The 20,070-nt window shown below is 36.4% G+C and overlaps 3 protein-coding genes across 5 annotated transcripts; all 3 read right to left on the reverse strand.

Moving 5' to 3' along the window:
* Positions 1-335: 335 nt before the first annotated feature.
* LOC113054421 (B-cell CLL/lymphoma 7 protein family member B-A-like) lies at positions 336-3,536 on the reverse strand. Its single transcript, XM_026219957.1, has 6 exons — positions 3,364-3,536; positions 2,691-2,766; positions 2,441-2,543; positions 2,157-2,330; positions 1,707-1,786; positions 336-1,420 (listed from the first exon to the last, which is right to left on the reverse strand). The coding sequence occupies exons 1-6, from the start codon at positions 3,453-3,455 to the stop codon at positions 1,334-1,336; spliced, it is 612 nt and encodes a 203-aa protein (XP_026075742.1). The 5' UTR covers positions 3,456-3,536; the 3' UTR covers positions 336-1,333.
* Positions 3,537-4,393: 857 nt separating this feature from the next.
* On the reverse strand, positions 4,394-8,312 carry LOC113054420 (transducin beta-like protein 2). Its single transcript, XM_026219956.1, has 7 exons — positions 7,785-8,312; positions 7,519-7,634; positions 6,242-6,426; positions 5,988-6,139; positions 5,771-5,897; positions 5,475-5,627; positions 4,394-4,942 (listed from the first exon to the last, which is right to left on the reverse strand). The coding sequence occupies exons 1-7, from the start codon at positions 7,915-7,917 to the stop codon at positions 4,483-4,485; spliced, it is 1,326 nt and encodes a 441-aa protein (XP_026075741.1). The 5' UTR covers positions 7,918-8,312; the 3' UTR covers positions 4,394-4,482.
* A 376-nt stretch (positions 8,313-8,688) lies between these two features.
* Positions 8,689-19,988, reverse strand: LOC113054422 (PR domain zinc finger protein 15-like). Of its 3 annotated transcripts, none has more exons than XM_026219961.1 (24): positions 19,285-19,504; positions 18,143-18,182; positions 17,887-17,980; positions 17,573-17,726; positions 17,343-17,495; positions 17,085-17,187; positions 16,754-17,011; positions 16,505-16,658; positions 15,891-16,012; positions 15,681-15,775; positions 15,354-15,441; positions 14,772-14,936; positions 13,515-13,609; positions 13,294-13,425; positions 12,921-13,064; positions 12,302-12,465; positions 12,154-12,191; positions 11,923-12,042; positions 11,663-11,794; positions 11,510-11,593; positions 11,247-11,422; positions 10,593-10,670; positions 10,264-10,467; positions 8,689-9,703 (listed from the first exon to the last, which is right to left on the reverse strand). In XM_026219961.1, the coding sequence occupies exons 2-24, from the start codon at positions 18,171-18,173 to the stop codon at positions 9,164-9,166; spliced, it is 3,324 nt and encodes a 1,107-aa protein (XP_026075746.1). In that variant the 5' UTR covers positions 18,174-18,182; positions 19,285-19,504; the 3' UTR covers positions 8,689-9,163. The 3 variants fall into 3 exon arrangements, with proteins under 3 accessions (XP_026075746.1, XP_026075743.1, XP_026075744.1); XM_026219958.1 differs by having other exon boundaries at positions 12,154-12,233; positions 19,285-19,495; XM_026219959.1 differs by having other exon boundaries at positions 9,164-9,703; positions 12,154-12,233; positions 16,505-16,655; positions 19,285-19,988.
* Positions 19,989-20,070: the final 82 nt, after the last annotated feature.

Here is a 20,070-nt window from a genome sequence, read left to right on the forward strand (position 1 = left end):
TGTTCTTCAGACATATCGTCAGAAATTATTCTAATATGCTGATTTGTTGCTCAAGAAACATTTCTTATTATATCAAGGTTGTACTGCTTAATATTTCTGAAGAAACCTTTTCCCCCACTATTCTTTGATTAACAAAACATTAACAGAACAGCATTTATTTGAAATGGAATTTTTTTGTAACATTTTAATTGTCTTTACTGTCTCTTTTCACCAATTTTAATGCACCCTTCCTGAATAAAAGTATTAATTTAGAAAAAACTGACAAAAAAAACTTTTAAACTGTAAGTGTACATTGTTATTATTTTTAAAGAATAAAGACAAAAATAAATCTTGAATATGATTCTCAAAGGTTTAATTTTTTTAATGATATTTGCATTAAATAACAATATGACTGCTTCATTGAACTCAACTCAAAGCGCCCACTAGACCAGTGTGCAAAAAAAAAAATAAGATGGCATAAGATACAGGCATTTTTAGGGGTGTACTACAGAGACAAAAAAAGAGTAGATGTTCAATTACTGCAACAAATGAACGCTGATAGACAGTTGGAGGCACTAAAGATCCTGAGAGCAGAATCTACAAACAGAAAATATAGATATTTTTCTCATATTTTGAAACATGACTTAGAAAGTCTTAATTTCAATCTGCATGTAAACTTACAGAATTTGATTGAAAACATTCTGCATGTTGAGTCATTGTTTTTAAGAGGGAATGGGGTGTTCTAATGAGATAATTTGAGCATAGAGCATTAAGTATTAAATTGCATTTCAAGTTCCCTTGTCATGTAACTTGCTTTTTGTCATGGTTTTGAAGGACATTTTCTTCAATAATGGTTAAGCCTTCAGTCAAAATAAAATTAGATTATGGCTTTCTTTTTTTTAACAAACATCATATTCAACTGAAGATAAAATAAAACTATTAGCATTATAATAACTCTAACAGCAATTTCAACAAGAAGGGATTTATAGTGATATTACATTCATTCATTATCCCTGTAAACAGGAATGTCTATTTAATATTCTGGCTTTTTTTTGGTAAACGTTGAATCGATGATTCATTCAGGTTACATCAGAATTAGTGTAAGTGATAACAATTCAGAGATTCTACTCTGGGATCTTCAAAAATGAACAATAATCCTGACATGACCTGAATGGAAGCATATTCTGGGAGTTACAAAGGGCTACAATGTTGCAAAGCAATCCCATGCGGTAATAAATATAGTGCTTTTTCAATATCTGGACCATATTGTGTCTTTTGCAGCAGTTCTAGGAAGGTCAGTGATCAGTCTGGCTGATTATCAATGCCCAGTGTACAGTGCGTGATTGTGTGCGTGTTAGCTAAAAGGGGCCGCCTGAATGACCGAGACCTGCTCGGTACAGATTCTTTTCAGTGGTGGGGCTCCACAGCTGTCCTCATCCTCCTGTACCCAGAGAAAGAGGAGCAATTAATTATTATTAGTTATTCATTTCAGTAGTACAAAAGGCTCAATATATACATTAAATAAAGTAGAATAAATAACAAAAAAATATTTTTAAAAGGTATACATGTAATCTTTCCCCCCCTCATATACTTTATACCAAAAAAGTGAAATTAATATATTATATTATATTTTAAAGGCAGGCCAGGTTTACAACCAAAGGAAGAGGAGATGTCCCAGCATTTGTGCTTTATGTAGAACCTCTGCATACTTTTGTACTGTTTTGTACCTGAGCAGTGAGGGGTAAAAGATCTTCCTTGATCAGTCTGGGCGGCTCATCTGCAATCTCACTTGACTGCAGCAGTGGCTCTAGAAAAAAAAATATATATATATATTTTTAAAAAGTTATCATTTTCAAAAGTGGGTCAAGTGACGACTAAATGATCTCAGTGACCCTTTGTGAAATGCACAGTTTTGGAGATAAAAACATGATTAATTTGTTCAAATCAAAAACACAATTACACAAAGAGGGCAAACAGTTTACTGTAAAATCTCTGGTTAATATGACTAAATATTTAAGGAAGCTTTGTAAAATTACAAGCTTTATAAAATACAGAATATACCTTTGGAAATGTATAATATAATATAATATAATATAATATAATATAATATAATTATAAATCTCTCAGCTCTCAGAATAAAATTAAATTCAATGAGAAATGCAAGGTATTAGTCTCACCTTCCATGAATTCTTGGCCGAGGGTGGGCGGCTGTGGATCATCTGTATGGTAGTCTAGACTCTGCAGTGCAGGGCTGACCGGCTCACTGGGCTGTGGACTGGAGTTATTGCTGCTGTCTGCAGCTGCTTTAAGCTGGTATGAGTCTGACAGAGAACTCTGGTTGCTGTTCTCATCTGAGAAGCCAGGAGGCAACCAAGGGAAGATTTGAATTTAACATTAAGAAAGAAAAGTTTTTTGGGTAAACGATGCCTTTAAACCTTGAATCTCACATGCAGATGTTTACCTTGAAAATCTAACAGTACAGAACAGGAGTTATCAGATGACTCCTCAGTGGGAAAATTCTTCTGTTGCATCTCACCACCCACAGACACCTTGCTCTTGTCTTTCTAAAAGATATCAGGTTACATATGCAGTAAATACAGTGAAGACATTTGTAAAATCCATTATTTACAGATAATATATTGATCTTATGTATAAAAGGAACTCTCAAACAATTCAAACCAAGAGAGGTGAACATGTTTGATGTGCCGTACCTCCTTTGTGTCCACCACAGGAACCCATTTAAATATTCTTAATGATGTATCTCCAACTGTGACCCATTTCTTCTCCCTGAAATAGAGCAATTGTGTAACAGGTTTCCCATATACATGACTTGAAAGCTCTATCAAGTTTCCATGTTAAAAACGCAACCATGCAGAAAAAAGCACTTAGCAAGTTTCCAGATGGAGAAAGTTTAAAGGCTCCTCCAAGAGCTGCTTTTTCGGTACATGTGGGATTACAAAGTCCATTTGTTGATGAGTTGAACCCTATCCAATATCCCCATTTATTTCAATCTCAAAAGTGCTTGGTTTTTGGTGGCCTAAACCCTGATTGAATGTGTTAGGATTACTCTCTTGCACAGTAAATGTACACTAGACTTTATAAACTAGTGAAAAAAAAAAAAGAACAATCATATAATTTAAGGTTACTGACAGTCCCACACTACGCCTGTTCACATGAAGAAACCTTTTAAAAGTCCTCTCTAGTCCCGCCTCTTTTTGCACTTGTCCCTTGAGAAAACAAAAGACCAGTGCGCAGCCATTGGCTGTCTCTTGTGTCAATCAAACGGCATCCTCTTATTAAACCCCTCCTCCTTTCCGACTGAAGTTTCTCTTTTGAAAAACATTTCTCTCTTTGAAAGTATCATGACGCCGCCGTCATACTCACCATCTCCGCACTCTCTCGATAACCGCCATCACTTTCTTAATGTCATCTTTAGCGCGGCTACGGGTCTCCGCACGGACCGAACGACCAGACATTTGTGAATTTTATCGGTACTCTTTACAGGAATCGAGTCGGTCTCGCAGTCTGGCGTCGCAAATCTCGTATCGCGAGAACTAACGACTCTACTTTCCAGAGCTTCTCGACTGATCCCACCTACTTAGAAAGGTCACACGTGGCTGCAGTTTAGATTTGTTACATTTATATTAACTTTATTATAAGATGAAAAAGCCATTAGTCATATATTTCAAGTCAACGACCGAGGGCCCCAAACCTATCTTGTAAAAATTATACTTATTTATAAACTAAATGCTTTAATACAACTTGTAAAGGTTATAGTACATTTCAAAATAAAGGTCCTATAGGTCTGTTTTTTTAAACGAAATAAGATATCAAAATGGGTATTGTAATTATTAACGTTAAAATAGTTTACACGTTATTTACATTAATCAAGCTTAAGGACTGCAATTAATAAAATTAAAAATGTAATAAAAAATATGAGCTTATCTGTTTGACATTTTGATTTTATTAAAAACTTAATAGACTTTGTATTTGTATTCTTTTTTATATATTGCATAAATTATGTGCTTTTTCCATTCTTACAAAATCGCTGATAGTACTTCATTAAAGGTTATATGATCATGAAATACTCCTGGTTCAATATGCAGAGACAACTAGGAGTAGACAATTATAAAAATTCAAATATAATGCAGTGCAAACGTAAAACACAATGAATAAACATTTTTTAAATTTGAGTTAGGAAATTATAATCTATCTTTCGGAATAATGAAAATAATCAACAGAAAACTATCTATCTATCTACAGATCTTTATAAATCATAATACTTTTTCCACCTCAGTATGACATTATTTTACTTTTGCAGGACACTATATTTCCCCTGAAAAGTGAAAGTTACTTTTAAAGCCACAAAGAGATGGCAGTAGAAAAATTTGTGAAAAAAGAAACAAAATTGTCAAACACTTAAAAACACCCGATTTATTCAATAAAACCGGCATGCAAAGCAACCAAAAACAGATTAGCTTTCGAGTGAAAATAACTCTGCTTTTAGTTCTTAGTTGCATTCAGCACTGTGTCCAGAGCATTCTGAGCATCTGTGATCTGCTGCTGGAGTCTCTGTCTCACTCCATCGTTGGAGGCTTTCTTCAGCATGGTCTGCATGTCCTGAATGGCAGCGCGGTAACCGGTTACATTGTGAAAGACGTGAATGGCACGGTCCCCACTACTCACTAAGAAACGGTTATTGATGTCAAACTTAAGGTCGGTTATCTCTTCACTGTGAACACCGTGAAACTCCTCCTCTAGTTCACCAGTGCTGGCATTGAACATGGCTATATCACAACCGTTTGATATGGCTACCACACGACCGTCGGGAGACAGGGCAATCCGGCTCCCCTCCGACACCTGACATGGCACGGTCCGGAGCAAATATGGGTCCTGCTTTTTCTTATATTCCACATCAGTGTCCCACAGCTTCCACGTGCCGTCTTTGGACACAGTCACCATTCTGTAAAAGGCAGTGACAGCAATGTTATTGAATATGGCATCAAAACTGAATAAAAAAAAATGCCAATTCAAGTTTCTGCAAAGTTCAGATTCAAATAACAAAATTATTAACACACCTTAATAACATGTTTTTAAATCTCTGTTCACGAATTAATTTGTGTTTTTTTGTTTACTAAAACTAATCCTATTGTTTTGTTAACTGAAATATATAAATATTAGATTTGACACAATATAGTTTAATTTGAAGCACTAAAATTACTGAATAAAAATACTGAAATAAACATAAATTTAAGCTAAATATAAATATTTAAAATAAAAAAAAACTACAATTAAAAGTAAAATCTAACTAAAAATATAGAATTGCTATAATATTATTTATAATACTAAAATAGTACTTATGAATAAACATTTTAACATGAATATATTATATAATTTTACGAATTAGTTATACATTTATGATTATATTTAGATAAATATATTGATTGATATTGAATATATTTTTCGTTCAATGGGAAATGATGAGAAGATCTTGCCTCCGAGAGTCATTAGAGAAATCAAAGGAGTAAACCCCAGCTGAGTGTCCCTTAAGGTCAAACGCACGGGCGACCTCTTTGAACTCCCCTGATTTAGCAAAGCAAACCTCCCACACCTTCACATCAGGGGTAAAGCCACAGGAAGCAACAAACCTTATGAGAAGGAAAAAAACAAAAGTGCTTTTCAATCTATTACATTTATATGTGCATTATGTCCAAACTCTTTATGAACACTGATGCGGCACATTAATCTTTTTTATTCCAGCAGGGCTGCTTGCATTGTTTCTTGAACTAACCTTCCACACGGTGACACAGCAACATGCGAGTTGGTCATCTGATTAGTGTTTATAGTAGCTAAAACCTCTCCCTTCAGATCCCAGATCACAATGGTAGTGTCAACAGATGCAGTCATTATAAATTTGCCTGAAAACCAAATATAAAATTACTACTCAAGTCTTACACAAGCTTGCTTAGCCATAGTTCAGATGCATTTAATTACTGGAGTCCACTGACCCGTCTCGGCGATTCCGATGTTGATAACGATTCCCTTGTGTTTTTGAGGGAAATCCTCTGAGGCAGCTTTGAAACTGAATGTCCCATCATCCTTTTTAATCATCTTATAGATGCGAATGGTCTCTCCATTAGCCAGCCAAGTGATAAATGCTCTAGGGACAAACACAAAACTAGTGAGCAGCAATAACAGCTACATAAAACTGTTCGATTATTTAGCCTAATTGAACGACGTGTTATAATGAAGCCAAACGTACCGAGAGTCTGGGCTGAAACGGACGAGTGTGGCATGATCAAACTCAACATTGGCTCGCAAGCACTTGTGATCTCGTTCCAGGAAGTCTTTAGTGCTCCAGATCCTGATGGTACGGTCGTCAGAGCAAGACGCAAGGTATTTGCCATTGCTGCTAAAATCCAGGCAAGTGACACTGCCACTGTGATTCTAGAAAGGAAAAATGAAATGCACAGAAATATCAATATACAGGAATTGTAATGAATTTTCAGCAGCCATTACTTCAGAAATGGTTTCCAATATGCTGATTTGTACGATGGAGTTTTAGTGCCACGTTGAAAAAAAAATCTAAGATTGCGAGATTAAAGTCTAAATATTGAGAGAATTTCGCCTTTATTCTCGAAACATTTTTACTTTATTCTCTCGAAGCATTTCGACTTTATTCTATCGTAATATTTTGACTTTATTCTCTCGTAATATTTCAACTTTATTCTCTCGTAATATTTCGACTTTATTCTCTCGTAATATTTCAACTTTATTCTCACGTAATATTTCGACTTTATTCTCTCGTAATATTTCGACTTTATTCTCTCGTAATATTTCGACTTTATTCTCTCGTAATATGTCGACTTTATTCTCTCGTAATATTTCGACTTTATTCTCTCGTAATATGTCGACTTTATTCTCTCGTAATATGTCGACTTTATTCTCTCGTAATATGTCGACTTTATTCTCTCGTAATATTTCGACTTTATTCTCTCGTAATATTTCGACTTTATTCTCTCGTAATATTTCGACTTTATTCTCTCGAAGCATTTCGACTTTATTCTCTCGTAATATTTCGACTTTATTCTCTCGTAATATTTCGACTTTATTCTCTCGTAATATGTCGACTTTATTCTCTCGTAATATGTCGACTTTATTCTCTCGTAATATTTCGACTTTATTCTCTCGTAATATGTCGACTTTAATCTCTCGTAGTATTTCGACTTTATTCTCATTGTAGGCCTATTACGACTTTATTTTTGTAATATTATGACTTTAATCTCATAATCTAGCCATGTATGCTGCGGCGCCCGGGGAGCAGTTGGGGGTTCGGTGCCTTGCTCAAGGACACCTCAGTCGTGGTATTGCCAGCCCGAGACTCGAACCCACAACCCTAGGGTTAGTCAAACTCTCTAACCACTAAGCCACGACTTCCTGTTGAAAAATAAATCTTAAGTAACATTATAAATGTCTGTACTATAACATGCTTTGACAGTAAATGAAGTCATGTGTTTTTATGATGTAAGCAAGGATTACCTTCAGAGAGGAAGCCAGAAGCTTGTGTGTGAACGTGTGCTGCTGCGGTTTCTCCTTACGGGGGCGCTGTTGCTGCTTCTGCTTTTTGGAAGAAGTTTTCGCTGCATTTTCCTCAACTGTAACATTATCCAGAATACGAAGACATGACATAAAAATAAACTACTTTCCAAACTAAACTTAGTCTTTGAGATGAGTTTAGAACATCGTTATGTAAGTGACGAGAAATCCACTTTAAAGTTGCTGACAGGTGTAAGTAAGACGCTCACCCTGTGGATTGTTGTCTTTCTTCTGTTCGTTCTGCTCAGATAATTCGTCTTTCTGTCTGCCAACAGCCACGACCACTAACAAAACCAGCGCGCCTATCAGGAGTGATAGTGCAAAGATCGCTGCAAACTCCATTTTGGCGAGATTTGTGCCACGTTATCACTCCTGACCCAAACAAGCAGACTCAGAGACTGGCTGTATTGCTGCAGATCTGTTTTTCTCCGTTTTCTGTAACTCGTGTTTCACTCTGGTTCCACTTCACTCCAGTGACTCGCTGGTAACTCGACTGCTGCAACACGTATATATATATATATATATATAACCCTGATCTTCACTGAATATCTTTGAGCATCAAACTGCTGCGTGTTTACGCGACAGCCCACTGTATTTGTTTTTTGAAAATTGCAGAACTTAGGTAAATTACGTGTATGAAATTAAATCTCAAACTGGGGCTGTTTTCACGGAATGAATTACATTACACGGAATGTAGTGACTGACGTCGTCTAGCACCACCGCGCAGGCGCGAGATTCTCTTTTGTTGTTGAGTGAATAATTTTGGGAAAGTTCGTGTTATTAGCGCCGCTTGCGGTTTGGAGTCTCGGCAGAACTTCACAAACAACTGGGTCGTAAATGTAAATGTTTAGATCGTGGGTAATTAACATTAACTTTTAGGTATTGCTTCTTTCAATTATATTGGATCATCTCCTCTGATAAATGTACAAACATAAATATATAAAACTATTACGCACTACATGCAAAAAAGAAAATACAATTTTTTCTTGTATATATATATATATATATATTGTATATATATATATATAATTTTAAATATATACAATTAAATGAAGTGTAAATAATTTATCGTCCATTAATCGTCATCCATTAATACAGGTTCAACACCTCAGAGACAAGGCCATACATGCATTTATTAGAAGGACAACCCATTTTTCTTAAAAAAATATATATATATATTTCCAGTTAGCACTTACAGTACAATCTATCAATGTATTACATTAATATCGATTCATTCTTTTTTACATCATCAATCCACAGGTGCTACAGCATGACATCATACAACAAATATAATCTCAGTCATTATTTTGAAAAAATAAGGTCCTGCTTCCTCTTAAATCATAATCAGATTTTTCATGCATTCGTTTAACAAAAATATCCAGGATCAACATAATAATCTGATTGAAATTGTCCACTGGTTTTTAATAAATTCAAACAAAAGATCTGCGCTGCCCTTATAGTCATAGTCGTACTTCCAACTATGAGAAGTGCTCAATTAGTAACAAAACCTTCCATCCTATTGGTCCAAATTCATAACCAACTTCCGAAATGGGACCTTAGCTATAAATGATATCACATTCTTAATTTCTCAGTAGCTGAACATCTGTGGTGCTGTGGCGGTCTGTTGTTGGGGTGGTCCTGTGACTTGGGGCTGGATCTGATGCCTTTGTTCTGGCAGTGGCTGTGGCTGTTCTGGAGGTGCCTGAGAGTCTGTCTGGGTCTCATCTATAGTGGTCACATGAGCTCCATCAGTCGGTGCGATGGGCCTCCAGGTTAGAGCGGGCTGCTCCAGCTGGTGGGAGATCGGGTTGACGAAGGTAGTGAGGTTGATGAAATGCGCGACTGATTGTGAAGCTGCAGCCCCTGTCGATCCCACTGCCTCCGACTGGAGATCTGCTGGCCGGTTGTGCAGCATCGCTGAACCGCTGACGGCGTCGAATGTCACAGTGAGGATGGAGCTGTCCAGAGTGAGGGGGCGATCGCTTGGAGCAAGATGGCCGACGGCGACGGGCTGCAGGCTGCTGAACTGGGCGGGAGCGGGTGTGGTGATGGGGGTAACAGTGATGTTGGTCAAACTGATCGAGCTGGAGGGGTCTGGAGGGGCGCTGGGGTCAGCCAGCACTACCACCTGTGTGTGTGTGTGTACATTAAACAGAGGAGGTTATTCTTTATAATATAATGAATCAACACTTAAAATCATTTGCACCACTTAAAAAAACAAAACATGTAGAGATCTATTGGCTTTAAAGTCCGAAATGCAATAAGAGACCTATTTTGCATGTGTAAATAGGGTTAATTTTTTTAATGTATTAAATAAATTTACTTTTAATTAAATAAATAACAAAATAAAAATTTTCATACAGTACAATATTATTCTATGAAATTCACATTAGAATAACTGTATCAAATGAATCCTGTAAGACGATATATTTTAGTGTTTAATTTTTTAACGAAATAACTTTTTTGAATTAATTTAGTCAACTAAATTCTGAGTAATTTATTTTTAAATTAAGACACAAAAAAATAGTATTAAATTTGAATTTAATTGTGAAAAGAATCATGTTTAATAAGCGCAGCAATGTGCATCAAAATAAACAACAAAGTGAAACAAAGTAAACAGGATCGATTTTGATTTAATGTTAATTTTAAAGGGAAAAATGCTTGGAAATAATTACTGATAGAACAAACCTGCTGAATGCTCTGCACAGCTGAGTTGGTTTCATCTCCCACAGTGGTGGAGAACTCAGTGGTTTTGCTGGTGAAGTCAGCATACTCGTCTGAATCAGACATCTCAGGCTCATGAGGCAGGAGTTTAGCCCTCTTCTTGGTGGGACTGGAGTTCCTGGAGACTTTTTCTGCAGTCAGAGAGCCTTTCTCCAGATTCAGAGAGGGCTGAACAACAGAATGACGAACAGAAACCAAAAAAAAACATTCCAATTTCTCTCATGCAGCATAATCCTCCTTTAATTTTCATTCTCTGTCTGTTATCATGCAAGACAGGCTGTTACAAGACAAACCTGTGCAATACTGATGGTGGAGGTGTCGACTGTTGATGGTTCTTCAGGATCAAACTCACCCAATCGTACGGTCACAATCTGATGAGATCACATGAAGCTTACACATCTAGCTTTCCATAAGCTCAAACATATTCAAGTGAAAAAGTGAAATGAAAATGTCTTTCAAATTCAGTCAAAATTTTGTCATTTCAGTGTAATTCACTTATAATGAATGTGTCATTTTAGTCCATTGTACTAATTTAAAACAGCATGCGATTTTCAGTAAAATACAGTAAAAACTAAAATTGTGAAATATGATTACAATTTAAAAGAAATGATTTCTATTTGCATATCTGTTTTTGTTTTTAGCTGCTTCGTATTTTAGTGGAAACAGACCGTTTTGCAGATGAAGACAGCATGTAATTTACTCAACCAAAACAATTTATTCGATGAAAAATTACAGATAGATATTTAAAAAATGAACATTTAGAAAAATTGAGTTATTTTTATTAAATGTAAAATACATAAATTAATGCATAAAATGGTTTAAATGTATCAATGATAAATTAATTTATAAATATAAAATGCATGAACTAAAGTTGAATTTTTTTTACATGAATTTTTATAATCTTAATTATCACTGACATGGTTACACAATACATGGTTGTTTCTCACCTCGGGGTGTTTGCGGCGCATGTGGCGGTTCATGGAGGCGCGTGTGGAGACTTTGGTGCCACACAGGTGGCAGCTCTGAGCCTCCACCTTCTCATGGGTCAGCTGCATGTGTTTCTGCAGCATATACTGCGTCACATACTTCTTGTCACAGACAGAGCAAGAAAATGTCTTTCCAACTGCAAAAGACAGACAGATGAGAGTATATATTTGTCTGTTGTACTGTAACTAAACCATACTCTGTATAATATTTCCATGAACTGTACCTGTATGAATAAGCTTGTGCGTCTCCATCGTGTTTCTCTCACTAAACGTTTTCCCGCAGAGTTCACACATGAAGTCCTTTGTGCCTAAAGGAAGACATTATTATATTTTGAATCTTGTTTTTCGATATGTATCATATGTAGCATGTTGCTCACCTGTGTGTCTTTTGTAATGCTTCAGCATGTTGACTTTTTGAGCAAATTTGCGGTTACACTCTTTACATTCGTATTCCTTAATTCCCTTGTGCAGCTTCATATGATGCCGTAGGGCATGTTTCGTCTTCATGCCTGGAAAACACAGACAAATATGTACTCATGCTGTACATGTGTTTCGTTTCTGGTAATAATCAAGCTACAATGTTTCACATTATCATGCAAGGTGTATTAGGGAATTGAGAGGAATGAATTGTCCGTACCTTTCCCACACTCCGCACACAGGAAGTCTCTGACATTGTCGTGGACTCTCAGATGTTCCTTTAGCATGTCTTTCCTTGCAAAAGACTTTCCACACTGATCACAGCAGTGGCTCTTCACTCCTGCAGCGGCCAGAGGATTTATCACTTTTAACTAAGCCTCGTATATAAAATTAAAGTAATTACACTTCACGAATTTCTACCCCTGTACTATAATGGTAATAAAAGACTCACCTGTGTGGATGATTTTGTGTCTCTCCAGGTTGCCAATGCTGTTGAAAATCCGTCCGCACATGTCACATGGATGAATATATCTGAAGAAAGTAGTGGAATTCAACTTTTTTCCACGAAAAAGAATCTTAAACGTTTGAAAAAGTCTTACTTCTGCACTGCAGGATCAGGCAGGTGGTCTCGGTGGATGACCAGGTGAGCATTGTATGTGGCCTTCAGAGCGAAACGGCGGTTACACATGGTGCAGTTGTACCCTTTTTCTTTATGCATCTCCATTGTGTGTCTCAAGTAGTCACGACCCTTGGCGAATGTCATCTGATGAAGGATGGTGAAAAGAGAGGGAGAATGTTTATGGGAATATAAAATTAAGCAACATCATTAACAACACAGTAGATCGTTACATTATTTAGCCATTTAAAGGGTTTGTGAATCAATTAAATTTCAAAGAAGTGATTTTACTATTTGTGGCAACACAAAAAAAATCTACTTGGAAAACTTTACAAGGGTATTTTTTTAAATGCATTTTAAAATACATAAAAATGTGGAAATATATATCGGTAAAAATAGCCGTGTATTACTATTTATTGCTTCTATATTTGTGCATATAAATGAAAATTAATAAATAGCAAAACATACACTGAATATTTTAACTTAGATCTTTACTGTAAATGAAATGACCATTACTTAGTTACAAAAACATTATCGTCAAAACGCTGTAAATTTCATGATGTTAGAACAGACACCATATTTAATCGATAACGAGAGTTTACTTGACATTTCTTGCAGCTGTATTTGTGATGATCAGGATCGTTCTTCTCCTCTTCCTCATCAGAGCTCTCATCACCCTCCTCCATAGAGATGCCAATCTTCTTAATGAAGTCCTCTCTCTCCTGCTCATCCATTAAAGCGATGTCCTGAGAAAAATAGGCATTTTGGAACTCAATTAGAGTACAACATCACAAATAAATCACCAATTTAAATTCCATCTCTTCCATTCAAGCATGTGAACGCCCTTTAACTATAATGTTTTTGACAGCGGTGGATCTTCTTTATTCAGCAGTTCCTTCAGGCTGACTAGTCATTCAGACAACCCACCAACTCCTTGAACATGAGAAAACTGTTTTGCACGCCACTATTCCTCACCTTAAAGTGCACATGAATGTGATCTCTCAGCACATCCACACGGAAGAACTTGCGGCCACAGATCTCACAGGTGTATTTCTTGTCCCCGTGGGTTAGTAAGTGTTTGTTCATGTTACTCCGACAGGAAAACACCTTGAATATAAAGTTATTTCTTTTTTTCAATTCAGTTTAGCACAGATCTGATATCAACATATTTGGTGTCACTGATATAGAATAGCCACCTTTCCACAAATGGGACATGCCGAAGGCTCCTTCCTGTATTTGCTTCCCTCCTCCCCATTCGCTTCAAGCTCCTCTCGTTTCATGTTCTTTGGGCCTGTGGAAAAGCAATGGGTCGTGGAAGCCATTAGTGCACAGAGGAAGTGACATAATGGGTGATGATCTTTGCTTAAAGCGAAGAGCAAAGAAAGTTAATCGGGCCTAGAAACAGAGAACGGTTGTACAGGAACCATCTGTTTAGTGTTTGTACTTATTTACTGATTAGCAAAACAGACTTTACCTGACTTTTTTATTTATTTCAGAAATACGTCATAAATATTTGACATATGCATGAAGTGTGTCCTTGATTTATTTGAAGTATTACAATTAAATAAATGAATTGAAGCAGCCAGGGGCGGACTGGAAAAAAAATAAAAATTCAGCCCTGGCACTGTAGCCACACCGGCCCACATTAACACACCCACACAACCCCATCCACTTTTTAAAAAACACACGATTACAACAAATTAACACATACAGTAAAAACAAAAGAAAAAGAATCTGAGGATATTTCCATCATGCAATTCAGTAACAGGCTAGCTAACATTTGTAACCAATTATCACAAAGCAATGACATTTTCAAATATACCGGTGTTCTACGCTAAGCTTACAACTATTTAATACAATGTAGGCTACTGTCAAAATACAAACAAACAAAAACAAAAAAACACATTGGAGCTACTGTTTACCATTTACGGTTTTCTTCTTACCTCTGCGGCACTACTGTCCTCCGCTGCATCGGTCGAATTTAAACCTTTTGAAAAGAATTTGGTTAATTTTTATGCATTTAGCAGGACTTAAGAGCCCTTTTTCAAAGTTTTTCTGCCCTGCCTTTGCTTTTTTATACAGTCAATTCCCTAGCTTTTACTGACTTTTTTATGTTTATTTTTGCTTTTACTCAAAATGAACTTGTTTTGCACTCTCTCTGATGATGTGCTTGATTTTGACTGAACGTCCAATAACCTCTAAGAGGTTCGGTCGGCCCATCTCGCCCCAATTGCTTAATATTTATGATTATTCAATTTATTATTAACAAAAGTGAAATTGTGCAAGCGATAAAAATCGTATGCGCTGTTGGCCCATACATTTTTATTTATTTATATATATTTTTACAAATCCGACCGGCCCACAGTAAACAAAATGGTCCGGCCCCTCTGGCATTAGCCAAAATTGCCAGATGGCCAATCCGCCCCTGGAAGCAGCGAATCTCAATAACTCACCAACATGCCGCCTCTGGTGGTCCTGCATGACATCTTTGCGGTAGAACAACTTATTGCAGATTTCACACGCATAGAGTTTCTCTCCATGTTTCTTTTTGTGCTTGGACAAATTACTGTTAGTGGAGAAAAACCTTGAGCATATCTCACACTGGAACGTTTTGTCATCTGCAAAAAAGAGGAGAACATATGAAACAGATATTGTGCATGCTGTCAAATACCTATTGTCTTCATTTATACAATGCATTTGGAAAATATATTTCTAAATTGTGTATTAATACTCAAGTCATATAAAAACCTTGAATTGTAAAAAGGGTTAAGAACTTTTTATTTACTTAATTACATAATATGCAATACATTTAATTTATAAATTGACCAATAATTAATATTATATATATATATATATATATATATATATATATATATATATATATATATTACACTTCATTAATAATTATTATTATTATTTGTGCTCATTTATGGTTTTGAATAACTGTCGTAAATCTAAAACTGAATTTATCATGCAATATTTTGATAAAATGATTGAATCAATGTAATGTAATTTAAATGAAACTTATTCTTTACCTGTCCTGCAGTTATGAAATCTTAAGGCATTTTCCACTCTGAAAGATTTCCCACAGGTTGAACATTTGTATCTGTACTCTATATCAGACTAAGAGAACATATACAAATACAAAATACAAAAACACACAGATTCATCTAAAATGAATGCATCTAGCCATACTTTAATATGTTATTTTATTAAATCAATAAATAAGAGGTTCATGGTAAAAAAAAAAAAAAAAACGCACCTTACCTGGACAATAATGATGTTAAAGTTATTATATAAAAGTTTACACTGTTACAAAAATATTCTATTTCAAATAAATATGGTTAAAAGACACACCATACCTCATTCTTGCTGTGTTTGTACGATATATGCTGTTTGAGACTCTCCTTTCGACTGAACATCTTGTCACACTCATCACACTTAAAACATTTATCGCCTGTAAACGAAGTAAAGAGTTTCGATGACCAATAAAGCATATGAGAATATTATTCAGCATATGGCACATCAGATGGTGTGTGAGAAGTCCTTTCTCAGGATGCTGGGAGAGTTACCGTGGGACCGGATGTGTCGGTTGAGGTTGCTGCTGTTCTGAAACACCTTACTGCAGAGGCAGCACTGGTAAACTCTTTTATGATCGCCTCCCTGACGCAGAGATCGCTTCCTCATACCAGGTCTAACAGACAAATAAGATAAAACATTGATTCATGAACAAAAAAGCGAAATTACACTATTGTTCAAAAGCTTGGGGTCACTAAGATTCTTTAATGTTTTTGAAAGGAGTCGTTTATGCTCACCAAGGCTGCATATATCTGATCAAAAATCAATATTGCGAAATATAATTACAAACTATATTCTATTATAGTAGTATATTTTAATATAAAACTTATTCCTGTCATGCAAAGCAGCATTACTTCAGTCTTTAGTGTCACTCGATCCTTCAGAAATTCAGAGTAGTACAGTAGAGCTAACATCAAAGGAACAGTGTTTATTTGAAATAGAAATATTTTGTCAATTTATAAATGTCTTTTTTGTCCCTTTTGAATCTTTGAATGCATCCCTGCTGAATGTCTTAAGAAAAGGAACAAGCCCCAACTTTTAAACAATAGTGTATGTGCTTTAAAACACAGAGGATGTGACAGAAATGAATTGTAAAAGTTGTCCTTACTTCACAGAGGAAATGGGGGAGCGTGTCACCCGAGATGTTTTGAGTGGTGGGCCATCTCTGGCAACCACCTCTTGGACATCCAGCACAGACAGGGGAACATCAGAAGCCACAGTACTGAGAGGCAGTTCACCGGACACAAAAACAGGGGCTTCTTCTAGATGGGAGGTGAACGAATACAGCCCATTCAAACAGTCTTTCAAGGGTTACTTTGTGCTTTCAATAAATGTACCTCAACAAGTCCTACCTGACCTTGACTAGAATCAGCTGTTCCACTCGGCATAGGTTTCTGTGCTTTTGTGCGTCGTGGCCTTCCTTGCTTTCTGGTTGGCTCGGACAGGGTGGGGGCAATTTTAGCGGTGTTGTTTTGAGATAACGCCTCTGAAACCTGTTGGACAGGGGGGTCTGTGGAAAGTGCTAGGGTTTGGCAAAGCAGCTGGTTCGGGTCTCGAAGGGTCTCTGTTGGTGGCCCCTTTACTGGAGGGACTCCAGATTTGTTGGACACCATTTCTGAAGACGCAAAAGGATGAAGTCCTTCATCCAACAGAAGCATACTGCGCATTGCACAGACTTTACAGCATACCTGGTGGAGGTGGAAGTACAGGTAGCCTAAGAACTGTCCGATCCATTTTTTTGGCATAAAAAGCTCCATACCAGACTCTAAGCTCTGTTCCGGGCAGGACATCCTGAGACGGAACAAAAAAGAGAGAACAATCAAAGTGAATAAGCATTTGAAATTAAATCACACACCACAATAAACTAAGCTGTTCATTATTTATCAGTGTTGATAACATAGCTGTATCCGTCCTCACTATATAACCACAGTGCTATGAATATCCACCTGTGATGTATTAAAGTAAACATCATCATCTTGCTGGTACGCTGTCAGATTCTGCTGTTTGTGGTCTGTGGCGGGTCGAACCAACATCATCCAGTTACAGTCGTCTTCATTGGACATGTCAAAACACACCACTGCGCCGTCCTTTTGAAATACCTAAGATATACAATAGAGAAAACATTAAGTATAGGTCTATTTGGATACTGGTGGCATATTGATGGTCTATTGTTTACCTTTAAAGGAAACGCCCCCTCAGTTTGAAGGCTTGGAACCCTCTTGGCCTCAAAAGGGCCAAACTGAGTCCGCTTTACCAGCCATCGAAGCACAAACACACCTTCTTTCCCCTTCTCAGCTAACCTGATCTCCAAGCTGTCTGGTAAAGACGATCTGGAGCATGGACAATAATGATGTTAAGTATTATTTAAAAGTTTGCATTGTTCCATTGTTGTTTTTGTTTTACTGTTATTGTCATAAAACACTGGTGGTAAAACAAGACAGTGTCAATATATGAGAGTATCTGGCCAGAAAACCTCCCATGTCCGCTCACCGTGCCCGACTCAGAACAAACGAGTCCTTCACTGTGATGACAGGCCCCAGCTCAGGACACTCAGAATCATGGTGCTGCCCGCAGTCCTCACACCCTGCAGGAAGAACAGTCACATGCACATATTATGCCATGTTCTTTAATAATACAAAGACACCGCAAAAAAGCTTTACAGTGGCAATGAGGATACAATACTGCAATACTACAATGATGTTGCATGCATATTTGTGTACGCGTGAGATTATAGTTGCATACTTACAAATAAACTCATCTGGTGTCTGCTCTGCCATTCTGACACCCTACAGATGATGCACAAAATTTGTACATTAGTTTTAACAGCTGTAACAATTTTATCATTCAATTAATTGGTGGCATGGTGTCCCTATGACACTTTGGCCAATAAAAAAATAGGACTGAATAATTCTAATTACATGAATTGTTAATTAAAAGTAGATTAGTACCCTAATTATATTTAGATTTTAAATATGAATCTAAGATGTTACATTCAAATATTTAAAATGTATATAATGCAGACTTGTGTTCATGTTGATTTGACACATTTTGAAGAAATGCTAAATCTTTTTTTTATTTTTTTTAATGACAAAACATACCAGGTTTTGTAACCATTCACTAATTACTGAATTACTTCTTATCACTTAAATATTACTTCTTAAGACTTAAATAAAACCGTTTTAAAATGACACAATCTAGATTTTTATTTTTTTATATTTAGTATTAAAATGAAACCACATAAAGTTTGTAATAACTTGGGGTTTAATATATTTTTAATATATCTTTGTAAATCTGGGCTAAAAATATGCACGTCTAGTATGTATTAAGAGAAGATTATAGTAAATAATACATTATATAAATGTAAATCCGTAAAGTCTTAATGCCAACACGTTGTAAAAACACATTCAAATGCACTTTTCCATTATAATTTTGTGTTCGGTGCATTGCTGTCAGTCAGCTGAACCTATTACAGTGGAACAGATTTTGTTAATGCTCTCAAGATCAACAATAACAACAAATGACGCTCTTTATCAACGCCAGCAGTCCGCGCATGAAACGCCCGTAAGCAGCAGAAGCCAGGGAAAGAGTACAACACGGAGAAACTCCATGATTTGGGAAGATTTCAAACTGTAGCCGGGTTTTAACTCGGATCTCAGGCTGCGCTCGCTCTTTCAGCAATGCAAAATGTAACAAAGAACAATCGGCATGGCGGATGGAACGGAGACGCAGCGCTCATCTGGAGCCAGAGCGTTTGAAAACCCAAAACACGAGAAACTCACTCCGCTCACACTTTTCATTGCTCCTGCACCCGTGAATTAGGTTCATTTGGCCATTTTCCTCAATGCGTTTGAATATAAATACCTCACAAGCTTAGCATAAAGTCATTACCTGTTTTCCAAACGTCTACACATTTACTGAATCCTGACTCCGGGTTCCAATCCGCTCCAGAAACCGCGCAGGACCGGAAATAAGACCCACGAACGGGGATTATGGGAAGTGTAGTTATTCCACAAACACCGTACCATGTACGATTTTCATTAAATATTCCAACTGATTAATTATGTAAATGACTTCAAGCAGATAGAAAATATCTGAATATATGAATTTTGAAGGCCAAAAACTGCAAAACGTTTACACAGAAGAGTTCAGTCACTATTTATTGCTTAAACCAATAAAGATATATTGATGAACAGAATCCCTGCAGATCACAGTCTGACACATCAAAGTATTTGTCACTTCGCCATAATAGAGCCGTTCAGTCATTACGTCAATTTGAAGGCTAATTGTGGAGCTAATTATTAGGTTTGAAGAGTAAGGAAAGTTCATTACGTAAAAAAACTTTAACACATATACAGATTCATACATCAAATGTGATTTTTTTTTTTTAAATATAAAGACTACAAAAGATGTAGTCTTTAATTAGTAACACCTTTTCCATGTGTTTTAAAATGCACATCATAGTAGTATATCCATATGTACTTTGTTTTAGAACAAAACAAGTTTCTTCAAGTAATGACAGACTTTTACTCATAAATAGCAAAACACCATTCTTAAAAGCTGATAAGAGAATTCTAGGGGGTTTTAGGACTTTAGGGTTTTAAGTTTTTACTGCACATGAGCAATCTTAATATGTCAGGTAAATGTTTTATGGTGAGCAATGACACAATTATCATT

The sequence above is a fragment of the Carassius auratus genome, chromosome 35, assembly GCF_003368295.1.
Source record: "Carassius auratus strain Wakin chromosome 35, ASM336829v1, whole genome shotgun sequence".
Classification (NCBI taxonomy): domain Eukaryota; kingdom Metazoa; phylum Chordata; class Actinopteri; order Cypriniformes; family Cyprinidae; genus Carassius; species Carassius auratus.